Source organism: Nematolebias whitei, chromosome 9, assembly GCF_014905685.2.
Source record: "Nematolebias whitei isolate Nwh7 chromosome 9, NemWhi1, whole genome shotgun sequence".
NCBI lineage: Eukaryota > Metazoa > Chordata > Actinopteri > Cyprinodontiformes > Rivulidae > Nematolebias > Nematolebias whitei.
This window is the reverse complement of record NC_056506.1, coordinates 42,009,644-42,031,190: the sequence shown is the minus strand read 5'-3', so window position 1 is coordinate 42,031,190 and position 21,547 is coordinate 42,009,644. Positions and strand designations below refer to the sequence as shown.

Here is a 21,547-nt window from a genome sequence, read left to right as displayed (position 1 = left end):
TTCTAGCTTCATCATGTGGTGCAATAATATTCTATATTTATATTTTTTATTCAAACAACCTCAAACTTTTATTTTTTCATTTTTTATTTTTGTAAGGTTAGATTTAGTTTAGTTCAGTGCGTGCTTCAGTAAGATATAGGGACTCCAAATGTGTTCTACCAAAATGCTGACTGAAATGTCAAGGGGATAAACAAAGAATAATGTGAAATTAGTAATAATGGTGAGATTAAAAAAAAAAAAACACTACTCTAAGTCGCTCACTCAGAGCTAATCCTAAAGGTTTTTTTTTTTCATGCCAGTTATTAAGCTGCACTAATGACAAGGTAGGCAAAACTGCTTCAAAAGCCTCTGCTCTCCTGACATAATGTCGTCAACAATCTTCTTCGGTTTTGCAGCCAGTGAGGTCACCAGCCTCACAGATCAACAAAAGTGTGCTGCCTGCTGGATTCTGTCAACATCAACAGAGGAGCAGCTGCAGTGGGAGTTTAACCAGAGTTCAGCTCCAGGAGCACTGAAAGACTTAAGCTGCAAAAACACTGAGGTGGTTTCTGCTAATCTGCCTCAGAGAACTTAAAATGCTTTTATAGTTATAAATTAACAAATATTATTTTATTTTGAAGCCAAATCCCCACAAAAGATGCTGACCTTGTTGAGGATCTATCTATCTATTCATCCATCCATGTATCCATGTATTCATGTATGTATGTATGTATTCATGTATCCATGTATTCATGTATGTATGTATGTATGTATGTATGTATGTATGTATGTATGTATTCATGTATGTATGTATTCATGTATGTATGTATGTATGTATGTATGTATGTATGTATGTATGTATGTATGTATCTATCTATCTATCTATCTATCTATCTATCTATCTATCTATCTATCTATCTATCATTTTAGACACACATATTTATATGTATGTGTGTGTGTATATATATATATATATATATATATATATATGTATATATATACTGTATACACATACATATAAATGTGTGTGTGTCTAAAATGACAGACAGACAGACAGACAGACAGACAGACAGATAGATAGACTGGCTACAGCGTAGCCAATTTCCCATTTATCTAGCGGAAATTTGGTTTGGTCATAGCCTAGCGTCTGCCTTAACATAATTTGAGCACAATACATTGTACAAAGTTTTTGCTTAAAATCTTTATTACTGGTGTCAGTCCTGTTTGTCTGTTAGCAAAATTTGTTGTGAATCACTGCATGGATTTTAATAAAATTCTCAGGAAGTAATCATTCCATATACATCTACAAATTATGAACTTTTGTAGTCATGCAATTTAAGATGGGCATCATAGCTAATGAACCTTTGCCTACACAAAAGTAGCTATAACTCAATGAATTTACATATACTGAACTAAAATCTGGTGTGGTATTAGCTCACCGTACTTCACAGCATACAATATACTCAAAGCACTAACAGATCATGCAACAATACGCAAAATACTGCTATGTGGCATGAGATTGTACATATTATTATTTTCAAGGTTTGACCAAATTGGCCACAACTGTCATTTATCAACATAAGATTTTAGTTGAAACTCTGGCGTGAAAGACAGCAGGAAATATGCATTCTTTGAAGAAACGCTACGCCTTTAATTCATGATAGATTTATACAAATAAGTTAATTGTTAACGCATTATGTTAGAGAAAGGGATGAAAAACAAAAAGGTAAAGATGTTATTTATTCAAGCCCAGACAATTAATTCAAAATTATCTGCAAGTGAAAAGCACACAAACATGGGCATTCTCCCAAAAAGCACATCAAGACAATGACTAATCATGTTAAATACTAATCACTGTCTTGCACATGTCCCACACCAGCACAGAGCCAAATCACAACTGCACAATAGAGTAAATGATGATGATAATAGAGTCTATTTCATAAGAAAACACGTACCATTCTGGCGAGCTGTCAGATTCACATTAGCAATCAGCACCAGAGTGAGAAGACACCATCTGTGGGCATCCATCAACAAGACATCAACAAGTCCCTTCCACTACAATATGGCCTGCAACCGCTCCCTCAGGGCAAAAACTAGGAATGTGTAAAAACACTTTGGGTTGACGAAAAGAAGCTTTATAACTTTCCAAATCTGGGTCTTCCAGGAAAGAGCAAGCAGCACTGACAAAACAGGGAAGAATAATGTGTTTATTTTCGTAGTAAAACCTGCACCAGAGCAGATGTTAAATAGGAACTCTGCGGTTGTGTATTTCGAGGATATATTCAGTCGATGTTAAACTCTGAGGTACGCAGAGATCAATTCTGCGATGCAAGGTAAAGTGAACGAAAAAGTAAAGTTGGTTTCACGTTTACCTTTTTGCCCTCTCTGTCCGATGTCGGATTGTTGGTGACCTTAAAGAAGTTGAGATCCAAAATGTCCTTCATCTCGTAGTTGTCTCCTCTTCGCTTGCAAACAACAGCTGCCACATCAAATAAAAATATGTGTCTATAGAACAGAAAGACAATATCGAAGATTATTTCTTAACTCAGAAAAGTAACTTGCCAATTGATGAAAAAGTTGCATACATTTTAACTACATGTTACATGTATACACGAAACAGGCAGTTCATACTGGTATTTATGGCCTAACGTCCTATTTTAGCTTTCAAGACAATAATGCTGAAGTGGACTAACCTGTCTTGTTTCCTCTTGTCAACACTGGAAACTATGCGCACCTCTCCATCTCCCTTTGGTCGACCAAATGTGATAAGTGGCTGATTCTGCAAGCAGAAAGGGGTCATTTCAAAAGTTATACAGATCCATCCACCAATCCAAACAATATTTTCGGCTTGTTCCAAAGTTGGGTCGCGGGGGCAGTAGCTTGAACAGGGAGGCCCAGACATCTCTTTCCACAGCCACCTCTTCCAACTCTTCTGGGCGAACCCCAAGACGTTCCCAAGGCGTTCCCAAGGTGTTCCCAAGTTGTTCCCAAGGCGTTCCCAAGGCCAACTTAGAGACGTAGTCTCTCCAGCGTGTCCTGGGTCTTCCCCAGAGTCTCCTCGCTGTCGGACATGCCCGAAGCACCTCCCTAGGGAGGTGCCATGGGGGGCATCCTTACCAGATACCCCAACCACCTCAACTGGCTTCTCTCAATGTGGAGGAGCATCAGTTCTACTCTGAGTCTTTCCCAGATGACTGAACTCCTCACCCTATCTCTAAGGGAGAGTCCAGCTACCCTGTGGAGGAAACTTATTTTAACTGCCTGTATCTGTGATCTCATTCTTTCGGTCACTACCCAGAGTTTGTGACAATAGGTGAGAGTAGGAACTTGGACTGACCGGTAAACAGAGAGCTTTGCCTTACAGTTCAACTCCCTCTTCATCCCAACGAACTGGCACAGAGTCCACAATACTGCAGATGCTGCACCAATCACACTCCATTCTTCCCTCACTCATGAACAAAACCCTGAGATACTTGAACTCCTCCACTTGAGGCAGAACCTCACCCTCGACCCGAGGAGATCAAGTTATACAGAGGTTTTCTGAAATATAAGTATTTATTAGTCACTTTATTTGAAACTTAAAGCGCATCATGATTATCAGAGGAAATTAAAGATGGCAGTAAGGATTTATTGCAACTGTAAATTGACGTTCTAGAAATTTTAGCTCAATATCTGTAACAAAAATGCCACAGATGGCACATAATACGCTCATCAACAAACTATTATACAGCAAACTAAAGCAATGACCCGAACAAGCAAAGGCCTTGTCCTTGTCTTCAATGAGTGTATAAAAATAAATGCGTTGTGTCATTTAAGTGGGGAAAAAAGCAGTAGGCAATATGTATACCTTCAAGAAATGCTAGCTCTTTTATCTTTTTTTGTACATGTCATGCATTTTTTGTACACATTATTGTATGTAGGCCTGTTGTGATAAACAATAAATCAATTAATCGCATGATGAATGAAAATTAACAACCTCATTTTCATTTATCGGCTTTATCCTTTCTTTGTGTCTCTCTCTTTCTACTGGTATGACAAAAGTCTCGACTCCAGTGTTCTTCACCGACCCCTCCCTTTCTCTTTTCTCTTTAAAATCTATTTTAACCGTCCAAAATCACGTTTTTGGATCGTTAAAAGCAGCTAAGCTGAGAAGCTAAGCTAGGAGCTAAGCTAACAGGCCGATCTCGGGAAAAAATCTCTTTTTTGTCGAAGCTCCAAAATTTATGGTTGAAACCCCTGCCTTTGTGTAAAACATTGTTTATCTTTGCAAAAAGAAGCGGAGAACTTGTTTACTGATTTTTTATTAAAAGCTTTGTGTGAAAAAGGCTATGCTAAAGAGCTCAATCTACACCAAGCGTCGGCCATTTTTAGAACCGAAGAAAGGAAGGAGAGACAGCCCATGTCACCTCGCTTCCCTCCCATTTTTTTAAGAGACATGCTGCTCGCTTCCTCACTATCCATCCTTCGGTTCAAACAGTCTTATACTGCCATCCGGTGGTTAAAAAAGGTACTACACGCAAAACAAACAAAAATTTCTTCTTCAATTTGACAATAATTACTAGTTATTGTCAAATTTCAAACAATATTATCATTTATCACAATAATTTCTGAGCCAATTAATCTCACAGCAAAATGTGTTATTGTGACAGGCCTAGTTATATACACATTTTTTTATTTAAAAAAAGAAGAGGAAATACTTTGTTCTTACTAAAAGAGCCTTGCTTACACAAGTAATTGGTGTAAAAAAAAGAAAAGTTCCGTAAAAGGTCAAAAACATATCCACAGAAAAGGAAACAAGTCCTGACAAGTTTCAAAAAATTTGTGGTTTTGTAACTGAATTTTATGACAGATTAGGAAAACCACGGAGCGAAGTTAGCAGAACAAACTGAGGAGAATGCAAGAGCGACATCAAGGGATACTTTGTTAATTATAATGTTTTGCTCAGAGATGTTAAACCTTAACAAATGTATGTGCAATTTATTTCAGGCCATCACAGTTTTAACAATGTACAGAAGCAACACATTTCTGGTGCTCATCTTTTAGACAGCTAGTTCACAAATTTAACCCAAAAGCAGCAGGTCTTCTCTAAATAAATTACAATGACTGCCGTTGTTCCAACAATTGATCAAGGGTTCGCAGCAGGCCGGAGATACGCAGGTTTTTTTTATGTATTTTCTGTTTGTCCTGATCTAGTTTGCGATCCTTGCAGTCAAGTGATGAGTTTCATGTTTCATGGGGTCTGACCTGCAGCATACCAAACATCTCAAGCTGAGATGAAAGATACCCATTTTTTCCATTTCACTTTAAATATGCCTGCAGTTCTGGTAGACTACATTGTTACCTGTTGTGAAAGTGCAAATACACTATTATTTCTTTTTTTTTTTCAGTAATAAATTTAAAAAAGTAAATTCCTGTTACAATTTAGACCACTTGTATTTGTTTGAAAGTCTAAAAGGGCTACAGTTTATATTTTGCAATTTTGCAAAAAATAAAATAAAATTAGGCACAAAAGTAGCTGCCTTAAGAGGTGTATGGTGTATTTTTTTACAACACTATTAACAAACTATGGTAAAATCTGTAGTTATAGGTGACTCCTATCTGCTTTAAATGCTGTTTAGGTGTTACATGTTCCAACATTTACCGTGAAACTGCATAAACTAAAAAAACATGATTGTCCAGTCTGTTTTTATTCCTACAACACACACACTAACACTTGCTGAGGCTTGCAGTGAAAAATATTTTGGGTTTACCAGGTTTTCTATAGACCTCTGGTACTGGTCGATCTCCCTCAGAGTCTCATTATCTCTCTTCACTTCGTTGACGTATTGAGCAAGATCCTGGAAAATGCACAAATACAAAGATTCTGTTAGAGCATTTCCATATGAAGGTAGTGAAACATGTCAAAAACGTATACTTTGTGAGGTTCATGCCCTGTGCAGCACACTTGAGGAAAAAGATTGATCATTTTGGATAATTCAACAACAAACTGCCATGCTCTTATGTTGGATGAGGCTGCAGCTCATAGACACATATAATTTAAAATAAAGATCAATTTCCATGTGCAGGATTAAATCATTTTATGTAATAAAAATTAATAGAAGACTAAATAATTTGTACTTTACAAGCTTTGTACACATCCTTCTTTATGCTAGTCGTATTAATTAGTGGGGCATTGCCTCCTAAACAAACATAAATATAAAACTTAATGTAGTCTTGTAAAGACATTTTTTAAAACATAATAACTAGAATTTTTTGGGTCAATGTTATAAACTGTTAATTATTTTTATTTATTTTTCTACATTCGTCTTATAATCTAGCTGCTTTTTGTTACTTTTCTTGTTTTAGCCATCCTATTTGTTAAAAAAAATAATAATCTGTATGCCTTTTTATAACTGTCTAGTGTTTTTGTTGTCGTCCATTGTTTTTCATCATTCTTTGTTGAAATCAGGTCTCTCTTGTAAATGAGTCCTCGAGGCTCAATAGGATCTACCTGTCTAAATAAAGGTTGAATGAATTATTTAACTAGTGGGTGTTCATTTACCTGTCTGTTACCAAAATACCTCTTGAACCACTGGAAGAACTTCAATGAAACTTGGAGAAAGTCAGATCTACAGTACATCGACAACTGATTGAGATTTGGAGCCAACCTGATTCAAGATGGCTGCCACAGCAAACTAAACTGCAAAAAAACATAAACTATAACTCAAATATATATATATATATATATTTACTGATACTGACTTGAAAGCTTGCACATTAACTAAGATTGATCCAAAACATATTTTGAATGCAACAGATTGTGCAAAATCTTTATCAAACAATAGCTATGTTTACATGGACATACGTAATCGGATTAAACGGTCATTCGGAATAAAAATGCATCATGTAAGCACACCATCCTGATTTTTTTGAGCTGATTCAGCTCGATCTGAATGAATTTGTAATCCGAATGAGAGGGGTGGTTTATGCCGATTCATAATCCAAACAGTGTGCATGTAAACACTTAATCTCATCATTTTATTCTGATCATGGAAAACTGATCTGACTGCACATGTGCGACCTATGTCTACCTCACGTATTTCCACCTGGCTAGATGCTAATATGTCAGTGAAGCAAAACTGGTCGGTGAGCAACACAACATTTCTACTAGAAACTTTGAAAGAGCTCAAGATTATCTGTAACGTCTCCACCGTCATTAAAACCTGTAGCGGGTCCGATTTGGGCGCTCAGATTTGTTTATGTTCATCGCGAAAGTAGAACTTCTTCTTCTGTGTTTTTTTAAGGGGAGCTTACCACTCTGCCCATGTCAATACTTCTATTCTGAATAAAAGCCCTCTGAAGGTAAACGCTCATCATGATCGAATTGTGCCCATGTAAACGATACATTCGGATTATTTAATCCGAATACATTTCCATCCGATCAAAGAATTTTGCGCATGTAAACATACAGTAGCTACTGTCTGTCTGTCTGTCAGTCAGCAAAATATATCATGAAACAAAACAACTATAGAAATAACAAACTATAAACTATTATATTTAAAAACAATTTAAGCTAGCTGCCACAAAAGATCAATAAAGTAGTCCCTCATTAATCATGGGGGGTCCGTCGTACTCTGAAACCCCGCGATAAATGAAAGAAATGCCAAGTAGGAATAGTAGTACAAGTAGTATGTAGTAGTTTATTTTAGTATTTTTATATATGTATATATTAAGGAGTTTTAAACCTTTCCCATACTTTTTCAGTATTCTAAACAATATTTCTACACTCTAAACGCCTAAAAGAGCACAGAATGTCATGAAATCAGCTCTCTAACTCCGACTGCTCTCTGCAACCAGCCAGCGCTCTTGGCCACGCCCACTTTCTCCTGCAGCTGTGGGTTGCACACAGGTGCAGCAGGTGCTAAATAATTTTAAATAATTCATTTTAAATAAAAATTCCATGCCGATCGTGCGGCTCATCCATCAATCAGCTAGTTGTGTGTCATGTCCAATCTTACTTTGAAAAACCACAAAGTAGTGAGGGACTAATAGAAACACAGAAATGGCTCTATCTGAATAAGTTTTACACTTATTGATCTCAAATTTGGTGTGGTAGTAGCTGAAAGTCATCTCACATTATTGCATGAGATCTCCCACAGCAAGATTTCCCAAATGTATCCAAAACTGCTTCATCTCAGTCATTTACCAACAAAAGATGAGTCAAAAACCTGGCATGAAAGGCAGCAGGTTATATGCATTTCTTTAAAGAATGCTAGACCTTTACACTATGTTTTTATTTTTTACTTTGGTTATGTTGTTGTGTAACAACAAAATCATCGAAAAGTGATTTGCTTTGTTTTTGTAAGCAGAGTTCAAGTTTTGCCCAAAAGAATCTGAAATTTAAGTTGAAATAAGTGAAATGTCAACATGCAAATTAAACACTCATTTAATTGAAATTATTTAGAGATTAGGTTATTTCTTACACACTTGGTTGCCAGGTGCACAGATTGGCTGCTCATAGAAGCTCAGAATGACATAAAGATTTAAAGACTCGTCAGTTTATCACAGGCTAAAACAGCAAAGTCACTCATTTTATAATCAAATCCACGCTGACAGCACAGTGGCAGCGTTTGTAAAGTGACATTATCTGCTGCAACAGGCTGCGCACAGTTTAACATCGCGACACGCAGCGTGTCAAAGAAACTCTTACTTTCATGGCATCCAGAGCAATCTTCAAGTTGTTCTTATCAGCAGGATCGTGCGTGTGCTTGACTAGTTCCTGTTTGAGAGAAAAGGCAGAACAAGATCTGATAAACTCACACAGACATTTACACAGATGAGTTCTTTTAGGGTAAAGTTTTGAAAATAAACATTTAAGAAGCCGTTTCACTAGAAATGTATAAATTCAGTGTTCTACAAAAATACTATAGTTGGGGACTGCCAGATTCTACAGGAACTGTGGAATGGAAGCCACCTTTTATTATCCACCTGACTTTAGGTTTCTTAACTTTATTTATGTATATCTTAAATCTTCCGTCAACTTTAATGTGGCCTGAATCGCAACGTGTGCCCCCACAAATGTTATATCAAAACAACTGGCTCGGCGCCGTGATGTGTGCTATTACTTTTATTGGCGTTCCGAGATACCACGGCAACGTAATTTGCAAACAAAGACGCAATTTTTCCCATACACAACACCTGACGGAACACTCCTCACATTAACTGCAGCTGTGAGGTCACATGACTGAGTGTTGAGGTCCCTGAATAAAAATGGCTCCAAATGTTAATCAGTTCTAGAGTTGGATTTGTTTGAAGCGCACAGAAAGTCATCATCAGATGTAACTCTAGAACTGATTAACATTTGGAGCCATTTTTTATCAAGATGGCTGCCACAGCTACCTCAGCAAACACAGAATTGTCTATAACTTGGTCGTTCTTTGAGATATTGAGCTGAAAATTAGTTTGGTCGTAGCTGAGAGTGAGTTAATACATTCCTGATGCAAATCAAATATCCAAGATGGCCGCCTTAGCTAAAAGGGAAAAAACATGATAATTCAGCCATTTATAGAGCTATTCAGTTGGCATTTAGTGTGTTGGTACCTGAGAGCGAGGCCCGTTAAATATTGCGTTTAAATCTAAAACTTCAAGATGGCCGCCAAAGCTACCTTTAAATGGCTTTAACTCAGCTATTTTACACATAGAGCTGAAATTTTGTGAGGTTATAGCTGCTAATGTTCCACATTAAATACTGAATCCAAACCAAAAATCCAAGATGACCGCCTTAGCTAAATGAAAAAAATGACTATAGCGCACTGATTTGTTGCCATGCTGAGTTGGAATTTGATATAGTGGTAGCTGAGAGTGAACCGAAACACACTGTACTGTCCAATCAACGATTTCAATTGGCAGCAGCGAGGCAGTCCCCGTCAAAGTTTCTCCAGGAACTTTCTAGTTTATACTTGTGTAATGATGTCAGTGTAGAAGTGCAGTTTGACTCCTAATCCAGTCATTTAAATATATAAGGATACAAACAGTTTTTCTTCATTTAGGACTTCAATGTAATTTCCTTTTAAACTGAAGTCAACTGTGTGTTTAAAGAGAAGCGTGCGCTCCAGTGTAGCTCAATACAGCAGATTGATCAGCAGATTAGATGCCATTTTGAGATAATAAGCGTTCATTGATTATTGCGTGACACTGAGCTCCTCTTCTTCTGAAGGCTAGTGAGTAACATGCGCAGCGCAGCACCGGTCTCATGGTATCTGCCAGCACCGACTCATTCAGGTGGTGCTTAGTTTTCTTGTAAACAAGACGGCTCTTTTAGAAGAAAATGCAGTCATAAAAAGTCATCATGTGTAATTATTAGAAAACTGTTGGATTTTATGATGTAAAAAAGCACAAAAAAAAAGGGATTTTTATACAAAGAATTACCCGGTACTCATCAGCCGCATAACTTTGAATTATATGGATCTGCAACTAAAATATTTAATTTAATAGAATATCTTGACCAAAAAATCTGATAAAATTCTAGGGTCAAAAACAATTCAGAGAAATAAAATTACATTTAAATGTTTTGTACTGACGGACAATTATTATTAGTGCCTGCTGCCTTAAGGCAAAGGTGGAAGATTATGATCATGCTCGTGGCTGTGGCTGTGTGTGTTCATATGTGTGTGTTGGAGTTGAACTAATTCAAGATGGCTGCCATGGCCAACTCACCTGAAAAACACATAAATGGTTATCATTTTGCCAAATTTACAAATAATGAACTAAAATGTGGCGCGTTACTGCCTGAAACAACTCCCCAAACTGTTCTCTGAGCGCTAACAGACAATGCTGTCCGTCTGTTAGCAAAACATCTCATGAACAATTAAACAAATTTCAATTAAACTTGAAGGAAATAATCACTTGATGTACATCTATAAGGAATTACATTTTGGAATTAACCTGATTCAAAACTGCCGCCACTGCCCACCGGCTTTATAAAACTCAAAAATGGCTATAATCCAGTCACTTATCCAAAAATAAATAAATAATTAAAAAACCGTAGTCATCCCTTTGATTGTTGATATGTGCTGCTGATCTCATGCTGCTGATTTATTTCATGCCGCTGTATTCATTCGTACTCATCTGCTCACACAGACTCATGTTCATGTGCTGCTGTTCGGCGTATTGTTTTTGCACTATTAAGTGTTTAGCGTATTTTTAGTTTGGCGTATTTCTTAGTCCATATCTTAGATCTTTATTACTGTTTTCTTTTACAATTTATACTTTTTGCTATTGCTGGATGTAACTGGGACCCTGTGTACACAATTTCGTTCCACCTCATGTACCACATGTGGCGTGAATGACAATAAACCTTGACTTTTACAGATAATGAAGTACAGTTTGGTGCGATCATGGCTGAGTGTCATTCACAACACAAGCTCTATGTGATGCTCTGTGTGCACGACAATTGTATAAAACTTTGACATTTACTTCCGAAGACCACCCTGGTTGCCTAACAGCAAAATATCTTAGGAACCACTGAACTTATTTTAATTAAAGTACCAGAAATTCATTATTGAATGTATATATACATATATACATATATCTATATACACATACATATATATCATACCATACCATTTTATTTATAGAGCACTTAAAACAGCAACAAGGTCGACCAAAGTGCTGTACAGACAGAAAAACAGGCAACACACACATATATATGGCTCATATTTGCACAATCATTTTTTAACATTATCGTGTGTTATTTATGAAATGTGTTAAATTAAACATGGGCTTGAGGTTTGATCATCTAAAAGTGTTCCTTCCATAATAAAAGCTCAATCAAACTACTTTCCTCACCACCTCCCTTTCCTTTCATCTCTTATTTCCCCCACACACAGTTTCTCCTCGGGGAGGTTATGAGACCCCTCTCCCCTGACTCAACACCATTTATCATGAAGGCCTTTACCCTCTACAACATTTTAAAGCATCTCTCCAGGCATTGCCCTTTTCCGTGCTGCCAGCTGCAATCCGACCTCAGATTCATAAAAAGCAGCGAACAGTTGATCAGTAAAATGGGGAGGAGGGGGAGTGAGGGGGAGGGGTTAAGTGTCTGCTTTCCAGAGAAGTAACGATGGGATCCCACCAAGCCGACCTTCTATATATTCAACAAGTATCGGGGTGATGATTTAAAACTATTCATAAATCGACAATTGTTTAAAAATACACTTTCATAAAGTCAGTTATTTTCTGCTTAGTGATCTTAAATAAAATGAGAATATTTATAGTCTGAAAGGTCAATTTTTTTTTTAAATAGAGCAGAAAGTAAATTACTTTTTAACAAAGATGTTTTTGTAGATATGCTGAGAACACAAATCAAACATGTGGAGGATGTCGCCCTCTAGTGGTGAGATAGCAGATAGCAGTTTCTTTCTGCTTTCTTTCTTTCTTTTTTCTCTTTCTTTCTTTCTTTCTTTCTTTCTTTCATTGTTTATTTATTTATTTATTGAGTAAACAATTAAGAAAGAAAAAGTAAAAATAAGTAAATAATATTTCCATTTAGTAAATTTGAATTTGTCCCATTGTGGCTCAAAATGATAAACCAAACATTAATTGGAGTTATATACAGTATAATTAAAAACAAACAGCATTAGACTAGTAAACAAAAGCTGATTTCAATTATCTGATTCTGTTACTGTCCTGGTTAAATCGGTGAGGGGAGTTCAAATCGTCTACCTGCAGAAGAAGGTGGTACTTTAAAACTCTCTGCATGGGAACAACCAGCAGGTCCCTCAGTGTGAACTTCCCATTGTTGGCCCTTTTGGAGCACTCCTGAGAATAACAGCACACACATGTCGAACAGTTTACAACCTCATCGAGACTTAAAATCCTTCTTTCATATTTAGTTGGAGTTAAATGTTGTAATAGTTTTAAGATTAGGCATTTTATTTATGGTATTTAGCTCAAATCTCAATTAAAATGTATATTCTTTTTTTTTTTTTTTTAAAGGCTGCTTTCTTTATAGCTCTCTCACATCAAAACAAAAAACATTATTAAAATAATTATCTATTTTAATAAAGGTGTAATGCACCACAGAGTACATAAGAGGTCACTACAGTTGTTTAAAAAAACTATACGGATATGAAGCAGCAGAACAGTGAGAGGTTTTAGTTTAAAAGTAAAGTTTTACGTCTAGCTTTAGACGAACGTCCTCTTTCTCCTTGCAGATGAGGTCTAAGACTGCGATGGCGATCTCCACCTGACTGCAGTATATCCCATAAATGAGAAGTCTGCAAGTCAGAATAGCAGGAAAGATACTTTATACATATATTTTATATTTTTGTAATAAGCACTATTAAAACAACAGCGCAGACTATGCTCTTTGAATAAACTTTTATGAATCAGTTTTATACCTCTCTTTGTAGTTGATAAAGATCTGGTAGAGATTTAAGGCGTTTCTGTTCAGGATGGAATCCTGCAGATCAACCATCAGGCTCTTGTGAACTTTAACCAGGTCCTGCGTGGAAGAAGAAACTTCTGAGCATCTGAACAGGTGGATTTCATGATCATGCACCTGGGAATGGGGAACAGGTGGAAGAGAACTTGGAGAGGTGGAGGTAAAAGTGGAGGAATGAAAGTCAGCCGTAGTAAGACAGAGTACGTGTGTATGAGAGGGAGGCTGATGGAACAGTGAGGCTACAAGGAGCAGAGGTCACAAAGGTGCAGGACTTCAAGGACTTGGGGTCCACTGTCCAGGAGGGGGTGTGGTAAAGAGGTGAAGAAGAGAGTCCAGGCAGGGTGGAGCAGACAGAGACAAAAAGGTGTCAGCAAAGGTCAAAGGAAAAGTTTACAAGACAGTTGTGAGAGCAGCTATGTTGTATGATCTGGAGACAGAGACATGGACGAGAAGACAGGAGAAAGAAGTGGAAGTAGTGGGAATGAAGATGTTGAGGTTCTCCTTAGGAGTGACAAGGATGGATAAGATTAGGAATGAGATCATCAGAGGTACCGCACAGGTTGAACAACTGGGAGATAAAGTTAGAGACCAGACTGAGATGGTTTGGACATGATCAGAGGAGGGACAGTGGGTATACTGGTAGAAGGATGTTAGAAATACAGCTGCCAGGAAAAAGACAAAGAGGAGATATATGGATGCAGCTAAAGAGGACATGGAGGTAGTTGGAGTGAGGACAGAGGATGCAGAGGACAGAGTGAGATGGAGGAGGATGACTCATAGAGGGAACAGCCAGAAGAAGAAGAAGAAGAAGTCACAGAGGGGAAACATCAATGAAACTTACAGGAATGTTGACAAAAACTTTATCGATTTCAGCTGCTGAGAAGAATTTCTTCAGTGGATTCAGGAAATACTGAAAATAATACAGAATAAATACGTTTTTTTAATTGACAATTGTTTTTCTCCTGTTTTCTTCATACATTAAAATAAGTTGTGATACTCCTATTAAAACCATTTACAGATGTTAGTATATCCCATAAATAAGGAGTGTATAAGTTAAAACCTTCCTTTATGAGGAGAATAAAAGTTGCTCTTCTTATAGTTGAATTGTTCTGTGGAGAAGTAAAGCTGTTGCGTCCCAGCTGCTCTACGTTAGATCTACATCAGTTAGCAGGTGGAGCTTGGACCTGATACATTTTATGATCTTGTGGTAAAAAGAGGGAAACTACAGTGGAAGAATAAAAAAAAAAAAAGCATTCAGCCTTTTTTTTTTCTTATTAATTTGACACTCATACAGAAACCATTCACTGTTATCACATCCCCAATGTGATAACAGTGAGGCGAGTTGGGGAATCGCTAACTGGGAATTTCCCTCAAATGCCCCTAAAATGCCTCTGAGATCAGTCCCTGCTGATCAAATGGAAATTTATAAATCCGTTGTACATATATTTTTATTTCTTTATCATATCAATCAGCTTGTTTAAATGTGCTTCATGAAGATGTCTTGATTTGTCGTGAACTGCGTGTGAACGGAGCAGAGGAAGCGAGAGCGGCACCTTCTCAATGGACTCCAGCGTCTCAGTGTATCGCTCTTCGGTCTGTTTGATCTCTGACAGACAGCAGCTGCGCACATCCACCTCTGCCTGCTTCTAGCCGCAAACAAACGCCAAAGGAAATACTTTTTAAATAATATCATCTGGTAGAGAAACAACATATTTGAAGGCTATCTGCAGACAAGAAAGTCTAAACATTTTCACGCTCATCAATATTTCAGATGGCAAAACATAAAGTAGAAAGTGTTGCCATTTCATGTGGGTTTTTAAACTATTTAAATAGCTTATATTAAAGAAACAATTTGAACAAGTTAGATAAATAGTTGTTAATGTTTTTTTTCTTAAAGGATATGTTTAGTTACAGGTTTTTTCCCATATTTCTGAAGCACTTTTCTGCTTTTCACCTCTTCTTGCGACTGATTTGAAGTTTTTTTTTTACCTTCTTTTCAGCTCCTGCATCAGACTTTAAAGCGCCGCATCTATCTGCAATCTGATTGGCTAATTTGTGTCGGAGTTGTCCAATCAGTTTGTGTTATTTCAGAGTCAAACGTGGCAAAGAGCGCCGTTTTCTGTTTTCTATTACTGATCAGTAAAAAAAAAAAAAAATGACATAAAAAAAAGATTTAAGTTACAAATATTTTTGTTAACATTCACAAATCCTGTATTAGACCTGTGCCTTGTTTTTAGCCTATGACAACAAACTCTGCAATCATTTGTGAACATTAACTAAAAGAACAAAATATGATCAATGCCTGCAGAAAATAAATAAATGCTTAGCATTGCTTAATGGAATAGCTATCACTCTGCCAAACTTTTAAACTAAGATGATCTTTTGATGAAAATGAAAAGAGGTTTAGCTGTTTAGGCAAACTTTCTAAATGCACATTATGAGATCTCACAAGATTTAATAAGAGTCAAATTATGTGAGGATAACGCTTAGCTACTACTACATTAAACTTTAGCTAAATATCTGTAAAAGTGACTGAGCTAAAGTCATTTTTGTGTTCGCTGAAGTGTATTAGTTGCAGCAGCCATCTTGAATGTGGGTGACTCCAAAAATTAATCATTAGCAGATATGAATCCAGTGATAACTTTCTGAGTGTTTTGCTAAACTACATCCACTGAATCATGAGATATTTTGCTAACAGACAAGCAGGGTTATCATCAAACTGTAATGTCAATATTTTTAGAAAAAATGCCACTCACTGTGTAGCGCTTTGAATATATGTTGTGAATTAGTCTTAGCTACTAAAACACCTAACTTTAGCTCTATGACAGCAAAACTGACTGGATTATAGCCATTTATGTGTTTGCTAAAGTTGCTTAGTTGTGGCAGCCACCTTGAAGTAGATTAACACCAAAAGTTAAACAATTATAAATATATATTCATTAATTACTTTTAGAGAATTTTATCGACTTTCATACAGTGGTTTGTGACATATTTTGCTAACAGACATTGTTGACTATAAGTTAATGCCAAAGTTTTAAGCAAAAATGCCATCTTTGGCTGCAGGCAATAACTACGATCATTGTAGTTTCTCTGCTGGCATCTGTTGAAATATTAAGAAATATTTAGTTAGCATCAGTAGTAACAGCTTTGCTTGTACATGACAAAATTACCCAAGATACACTCGTTCATGTGTAGAAACCTGAGTGCAAGTGTCAGTTTGGTCACTTTGTACAATAAATTCTAAACGTGTTGGTTTGATAACAGAACATTTTTTGTGTCAAGCTCTGCAACGATGGAGTATTAGGGTCATGTTAATATTAAAAACTATACATTATGAGAAAAATGTCATGAAATTACGAGAATAAAGTCATAGTATCAAAAGAATAAAGTCATACGACAATAAATTTGTAGTATTACTAGAATAAAGTCGTATGAAAATAGTCAAACTATTACGTGACTAAAGTTGTAGTATTATGAGAATAAAGTCGTAATGTTACTAGAATAGTCATACAAGAATAAAGTTGACATATTGCAAGAATAAAATTGTAGTATTATGAGAATAAAGTCATAATATTACTAGAATAAAGTTGTAGTATTACGAGAATAAAGTTGTAGTATTACGAGAACAAAGTTGTATGAGAATAAAGTCAAAAGAATATGAGAATAAAGTTGTAATATTACTAGAATAAAGTCGTACGAGAATTAAGTCGAAATATTACGAGAATAAAGTCGTAGCATTACAAAATAAAGTCGTAGCATTACAAGAATAAAGTAATAATATTATGAGAATAAAGTCATAGTGGTTCCTGGCAAGGACTAATGCAGACATGTTCCTTTTAGTTTTCTACATTCATCTTATAATCAAGCAGTTTGATACTTTTTTTTGGCCATCTTATTAGTAAAAAAATAAAAATAAATAAAATTCTGTATGCCTTTTTATAACTGTCTACTGTTGTTGCTGTTGTCCATTGTTGTCATCATTCTTCATCATCATTGTTGAAATCAGGTCTCTCTTGTAAATGAGTTCTCGAGGCTCAATGGGATTTACCTGTCTAAATAAAGGTTAGATGAATAGTGTTACGAGAATAAAGTTGTAGTATTACGAGAATCAAGTAATATAAATAAAGGTTGAATGAATATGATAATAAAGTCCAAAGAATACAAGAATAAAGTCATAAAATTACGAGAATAAAGTCGTACGACAATAGTCATAATATTACAAGAATAAAGTCAAAATTTACGAGAATAAAGGCATAATATTATGAGAATAAACTCGTAAGATTACCAGAATAAAGTTGTTTTCAATTAGAAAAACAGCTCAGACTTTCTTCAAAACAAACATCCCAGTAGTCGTTTGCACAGTCGTTTCAAAGTCATGATACAGATAATTTTCTGATGCTGATGCGCTAACAAATTAAGTATTTACTTATTGGTAAAACCATTACCAAAGTATAACTTAAAAAGATACTCAACATTCATCATTGTACCACAGTTGTAAGACTGCTTTTTCGTGTCAGAGTTCAGATGATCTTACGACTTTATTCTGGTAATATTACAAGATTATTCTCATATTATTTTGACTTTATTCTCATAATATTAAGACTTTATTCTCGCAATACTACGACTTTATTCTTGTAATATTTCGACTTTATTCTCATACGACTTTATTCTCGTAATGTTACTTTTTTCTCGTAATGTATTTTTTTTCTTAGCGTGGCCCTAATATGCCATCGCACTCTGCATAACCTCATCACTTTCAAATCTGTTTATAATTTAGTTAACATCCTGCTGAGTTGTTTTGCTGCTCAATATAACTCACTTTCCTGCAACGCACGGTGCTGAGATACTGATAGCAAAGATTCAAAGCCTGTGTTGCATGATGCAATCCCCCAACTACAAATGAGGTGTTTCCACAAGTTGGGAACAAACATCTTGAATTATTAATTTCTGTCAGTTTACACTTTCCTTTTTCATCTAGTAACAATGATGTAAAATAAAAAAATAAATAAAAAAATTTAAAAAAAGATGTAACCCACGTGTTTGTAGGCTCTTTAATAGTTTCAATAATAGAAATCATTGAAAGGTTGAATTCAGTTAAATATATTCTGTGTGTGTGACTCATTGTGTGGTACCAGTGTCGGATGCTGCTCCGTCTTCATGAGGTCTTCATAGATTTCTCCTCCTGCGTACTGTTCTTGCAGCCCATAGACTGCAGCGTACAGGTCGTCCTCGTCCTCGGGGACATTCTCACTGTCACACGCACACAATGAATGAACAACTGTAAAACGTGCACATCAACTGTCACAAGTTCTTTCATTTGCCTCAATTTGAGTTGTACATGTCAAATCAATGAAAAAAATTGAAAGGCTTCCATCTTTTTTCAATATAATAAACACTGTCCACTACTTATCACTGGACACTTTTTTTATGCCTGTTGAAAGGCGACTGCAGTATGGTATAGTCTCTGTCCGTACACCCGTAAACTTTATCTTGCCCTGCCCATAACGTCTGATCTTCTTCTTTCTGCTTTTCCCTCTTCAGGGTTCTCCACAGCAAATCCTCCTCCTCCATCTCTCTCTGTCCTCACTCCAACTAGCTCCATGTCCTCTCTAACTGCATCCATATATCGCCTCTTTGTCTTTTTCCTGGCAGCTGCATTTCTAACATCCTTCTATACCACTGTCCCTCCTCTGGACATGTCCAAACCACCTCAGTGTGTCCTCTCTAACGTTAGCTCCCAGTTGTTCAACATGTGCTGTACCTCTGATGATCTCATTCCTGATCTTATCCATCCTTGTCACTCCTAAGGAGAACCTCATCATATTCATTTCTTCTACTTCCAGTTCTTTCTCCTGTCTTTTTGTCTATGTCTCTGTCTCAGACCATACAACATAGCTGCTCTCACCACTGTCTTGTAAACTTTTTCTTTGAACTTTGCTGACAACCTTTTGTCTCCATCCACTTCATCCTGCCTGGACTCGCTTCTTCACCTCTTAATTCCCCATTTTCCTGAACAGTGAACCCAAAGTACTTGAAGTCCTGCACCTTTGTGACCTCTGCTCCTTGTAGCCTCACTGGTCCACCTGTCTCCTTCTCATTCACACACATGTACTCTGTCTTTATATCCCATAGCGTCTGCACTGCTCAAGCTAATTGAACAAATCTTGATATGCATTTGCACCACCACTAAACAGTGTTGCGCAATCTTTTCACCACCTCCCAGCTCGCAGGTCAAGGTCACAAATCAAGGTGAAAGTTTACTCGAGGTCTTTTTTTTACGTGTATCTGCTGTATTGCTGTATATCAATGGGTGTATAATGTGCCATATGAGGTACTGTTGTTTTAAATGAAATACTTTCACAACTCAGTCACTACTGGAAGAGAAAGTTTACGGACAGAGGGAGACTATAGCATAACATGTCTGTCTTCAACGGTCTCATAAAAAACATACTTTGAAACATAAAAATAAAAATGCAAGTATTGCCTTTGTCGCATGTACTTTGATATTTTTTTTTATTGATGCGCATCAATCAGAATGTCAAGAGCACCCGTTCAGGATGGTGATGTGGGTGGTGTGCACAACAAAAATGTGTCAAATTACTCATATGTTTCCTCTGACAAAAACAAAGAGCTCTGCCAAGGCTGTTACGAAAACATGTGGGTGTCCAGATCAGTGGTGAGGAGGGAACCAGCTCTGCATCACGTTCTGGCAGCGTCACTAAGAGCGGAGCGCGATACATACTCAATCAGGTCGGCCAGGTTGTTGTAGATGTCCTCGTCTTTGAGGCTTTCCTCCATAGGAAATGGCCTGAAAGAGAATAAGTCCTAATAACTAAATTGTGCAAATTTTGCAGAAAGAAAACAGACATTTTGCATTTAAGCTGCATAAGTCTTACGGTACTAAATAAAAACATCAGTAATAAACATAAACTCTTAGTAAACAAATGATTTAAGTAAAACAAATTATTTGGAGATAAAATGTTTTCCCTATTTCTGTTAATAAAACTAAACATTTCCTGTTGTGGTTGTACTTGTGGCTTCAGTGTCAGTAAAGAGTGGAGGAGGAGGTGAGTTAAACAGTTAAACTGCGGCCAAAAAGGGATTTAAATATATTTTCTGTTCAATAAAAATAGATTTTATTAAAAAAATTGAAAGTACTTACTTGAATCCTCCTTGTTGAGCAAGTGCCGTGTAAGAGAGCTTGGAAAGGGTGTCCATAACCTGGTGAAACAAAATCATTTATTTAAATAAAATTAAGAGATGGGGTGTTTAGACCTGTGGTTCTCAAATTGGGGTCCCCGGACCCCCAGGGGTCCGCGAGCCAGTGCTTGGGGGTCCACAAAATAAATAAATAAATAATAATATATATATATATTTTTTTTTACAAGAATGTAGATGTATAACAACACGTTAAAATACTTCAAAATGCAGGAAATCACAGCGACTTTATTCAAAATTTTCTGGGGGAGGACCCCCAGACCCACCACACCACCCTGCCAGCCCGCCCACTATTTGTGTTCCGGCATCGATCAGTTTACAAATTAAACCCTGTTACTTGGTATGATTGCTGCCGTTATGATTCTGTTCAAGTTTATGTAAAGAGTTTCTGTAATAATTTGAAGAAGTGGCGATACATTTATTATGTGCATTAAGTGAATAGGTAAAGTTTTGAAATGTTTTTTGATATTGTTACTTTTCTTTAAAAAAAAAACTAATTTTTGGAAGCTTAAATAATTTTTTAAAAATTGTTAATTAATTAAGTGTGTCTAGAATGAAAAATACCCCATGTTTAAAAGTTTAAAAATTGTATTAACACTACTGAAGAACAGGTCTTATTAAGTATTTATGTTACAAATATTTCCATTGCATTAAAGAGACAAATTGAAGAAAATTATTTAATAAACATGAGGGTTATGAGGGGGTCCCTGAACCCAAAAAGTTTCAGAACCCCTAGTTTAGATGACAAAGATGTGCGTTTTCCTGTGACATTTATTGTCTTTAGAAAATATGCCTGCACAAACATTGTTTTAAATCCATCGCTTGATGATTCTAAACTGAGACGGACAAAAAATGTATTTTATTGCTTATTGCCTATATTTGACCTTGAATGCTTTTAAGTTCATGTTAGTTATTGTTAAATAGTCC

The 21,547-nt window shown here is 36.4% G+C and overlaps 1 protein-coding gene across 1 annotated transcript in view; it reads right to left on the bottom strand.

Moving 5' to 3' along the window:
• The window catches only part of LOC119414281 (guanine nucleotide exchange factor VAV3-like), an 81,399-nt gene that overhangs the window by 40,156 nt on the left and 19,696 nt on the right, over positions 1-21,547 (bottom strand). The window contains exons 5-16 of the mRNA XM_037681375.1: positions 20,565-20,623; positions 20,145-20,210; positions 18,535-18,652; positions 14,956-15,048; positions 14,244-14,312; positions 13,359-13,462; positions 13,136-13,235; positions 12,682-12,777; positions 8,669-8,737; positions 5,730-5,816; positions 2,673-2,758; positions 2,352-2,484 (exon numbers count right to left, since the gene is read on the bottom strand). Of these exons, the coding sequence (XP_037537303.1) occupies positions 2,352-2,484; positions 2,673-2,758; positions 5,730-5,816; positions 8,669-8,737; positions 12,682-12,777; positions 13,136-13,235; positions 13,359-13,462; positions 14,244-14,312; positions 14,956-15,048; positions 18,535-18,652; positions 20,145-20,210; positions 20,565-20,623 (1,080 nt within the window). The remainder of the gene's footprint in view (positions 1-2,351; positions 2,485-2,672; positions 2,759-5,729; positions 5,817-8,668; positions 8,738-12,681; positions 12,778-13,135; positions 13,236-13,358; positions 13,463-14,243; positions 14,313-14,955; positions 15,049-18,534; positions 18,653-20,144; positions 20,211-20,564; positions 20,624-21,547) is intronic.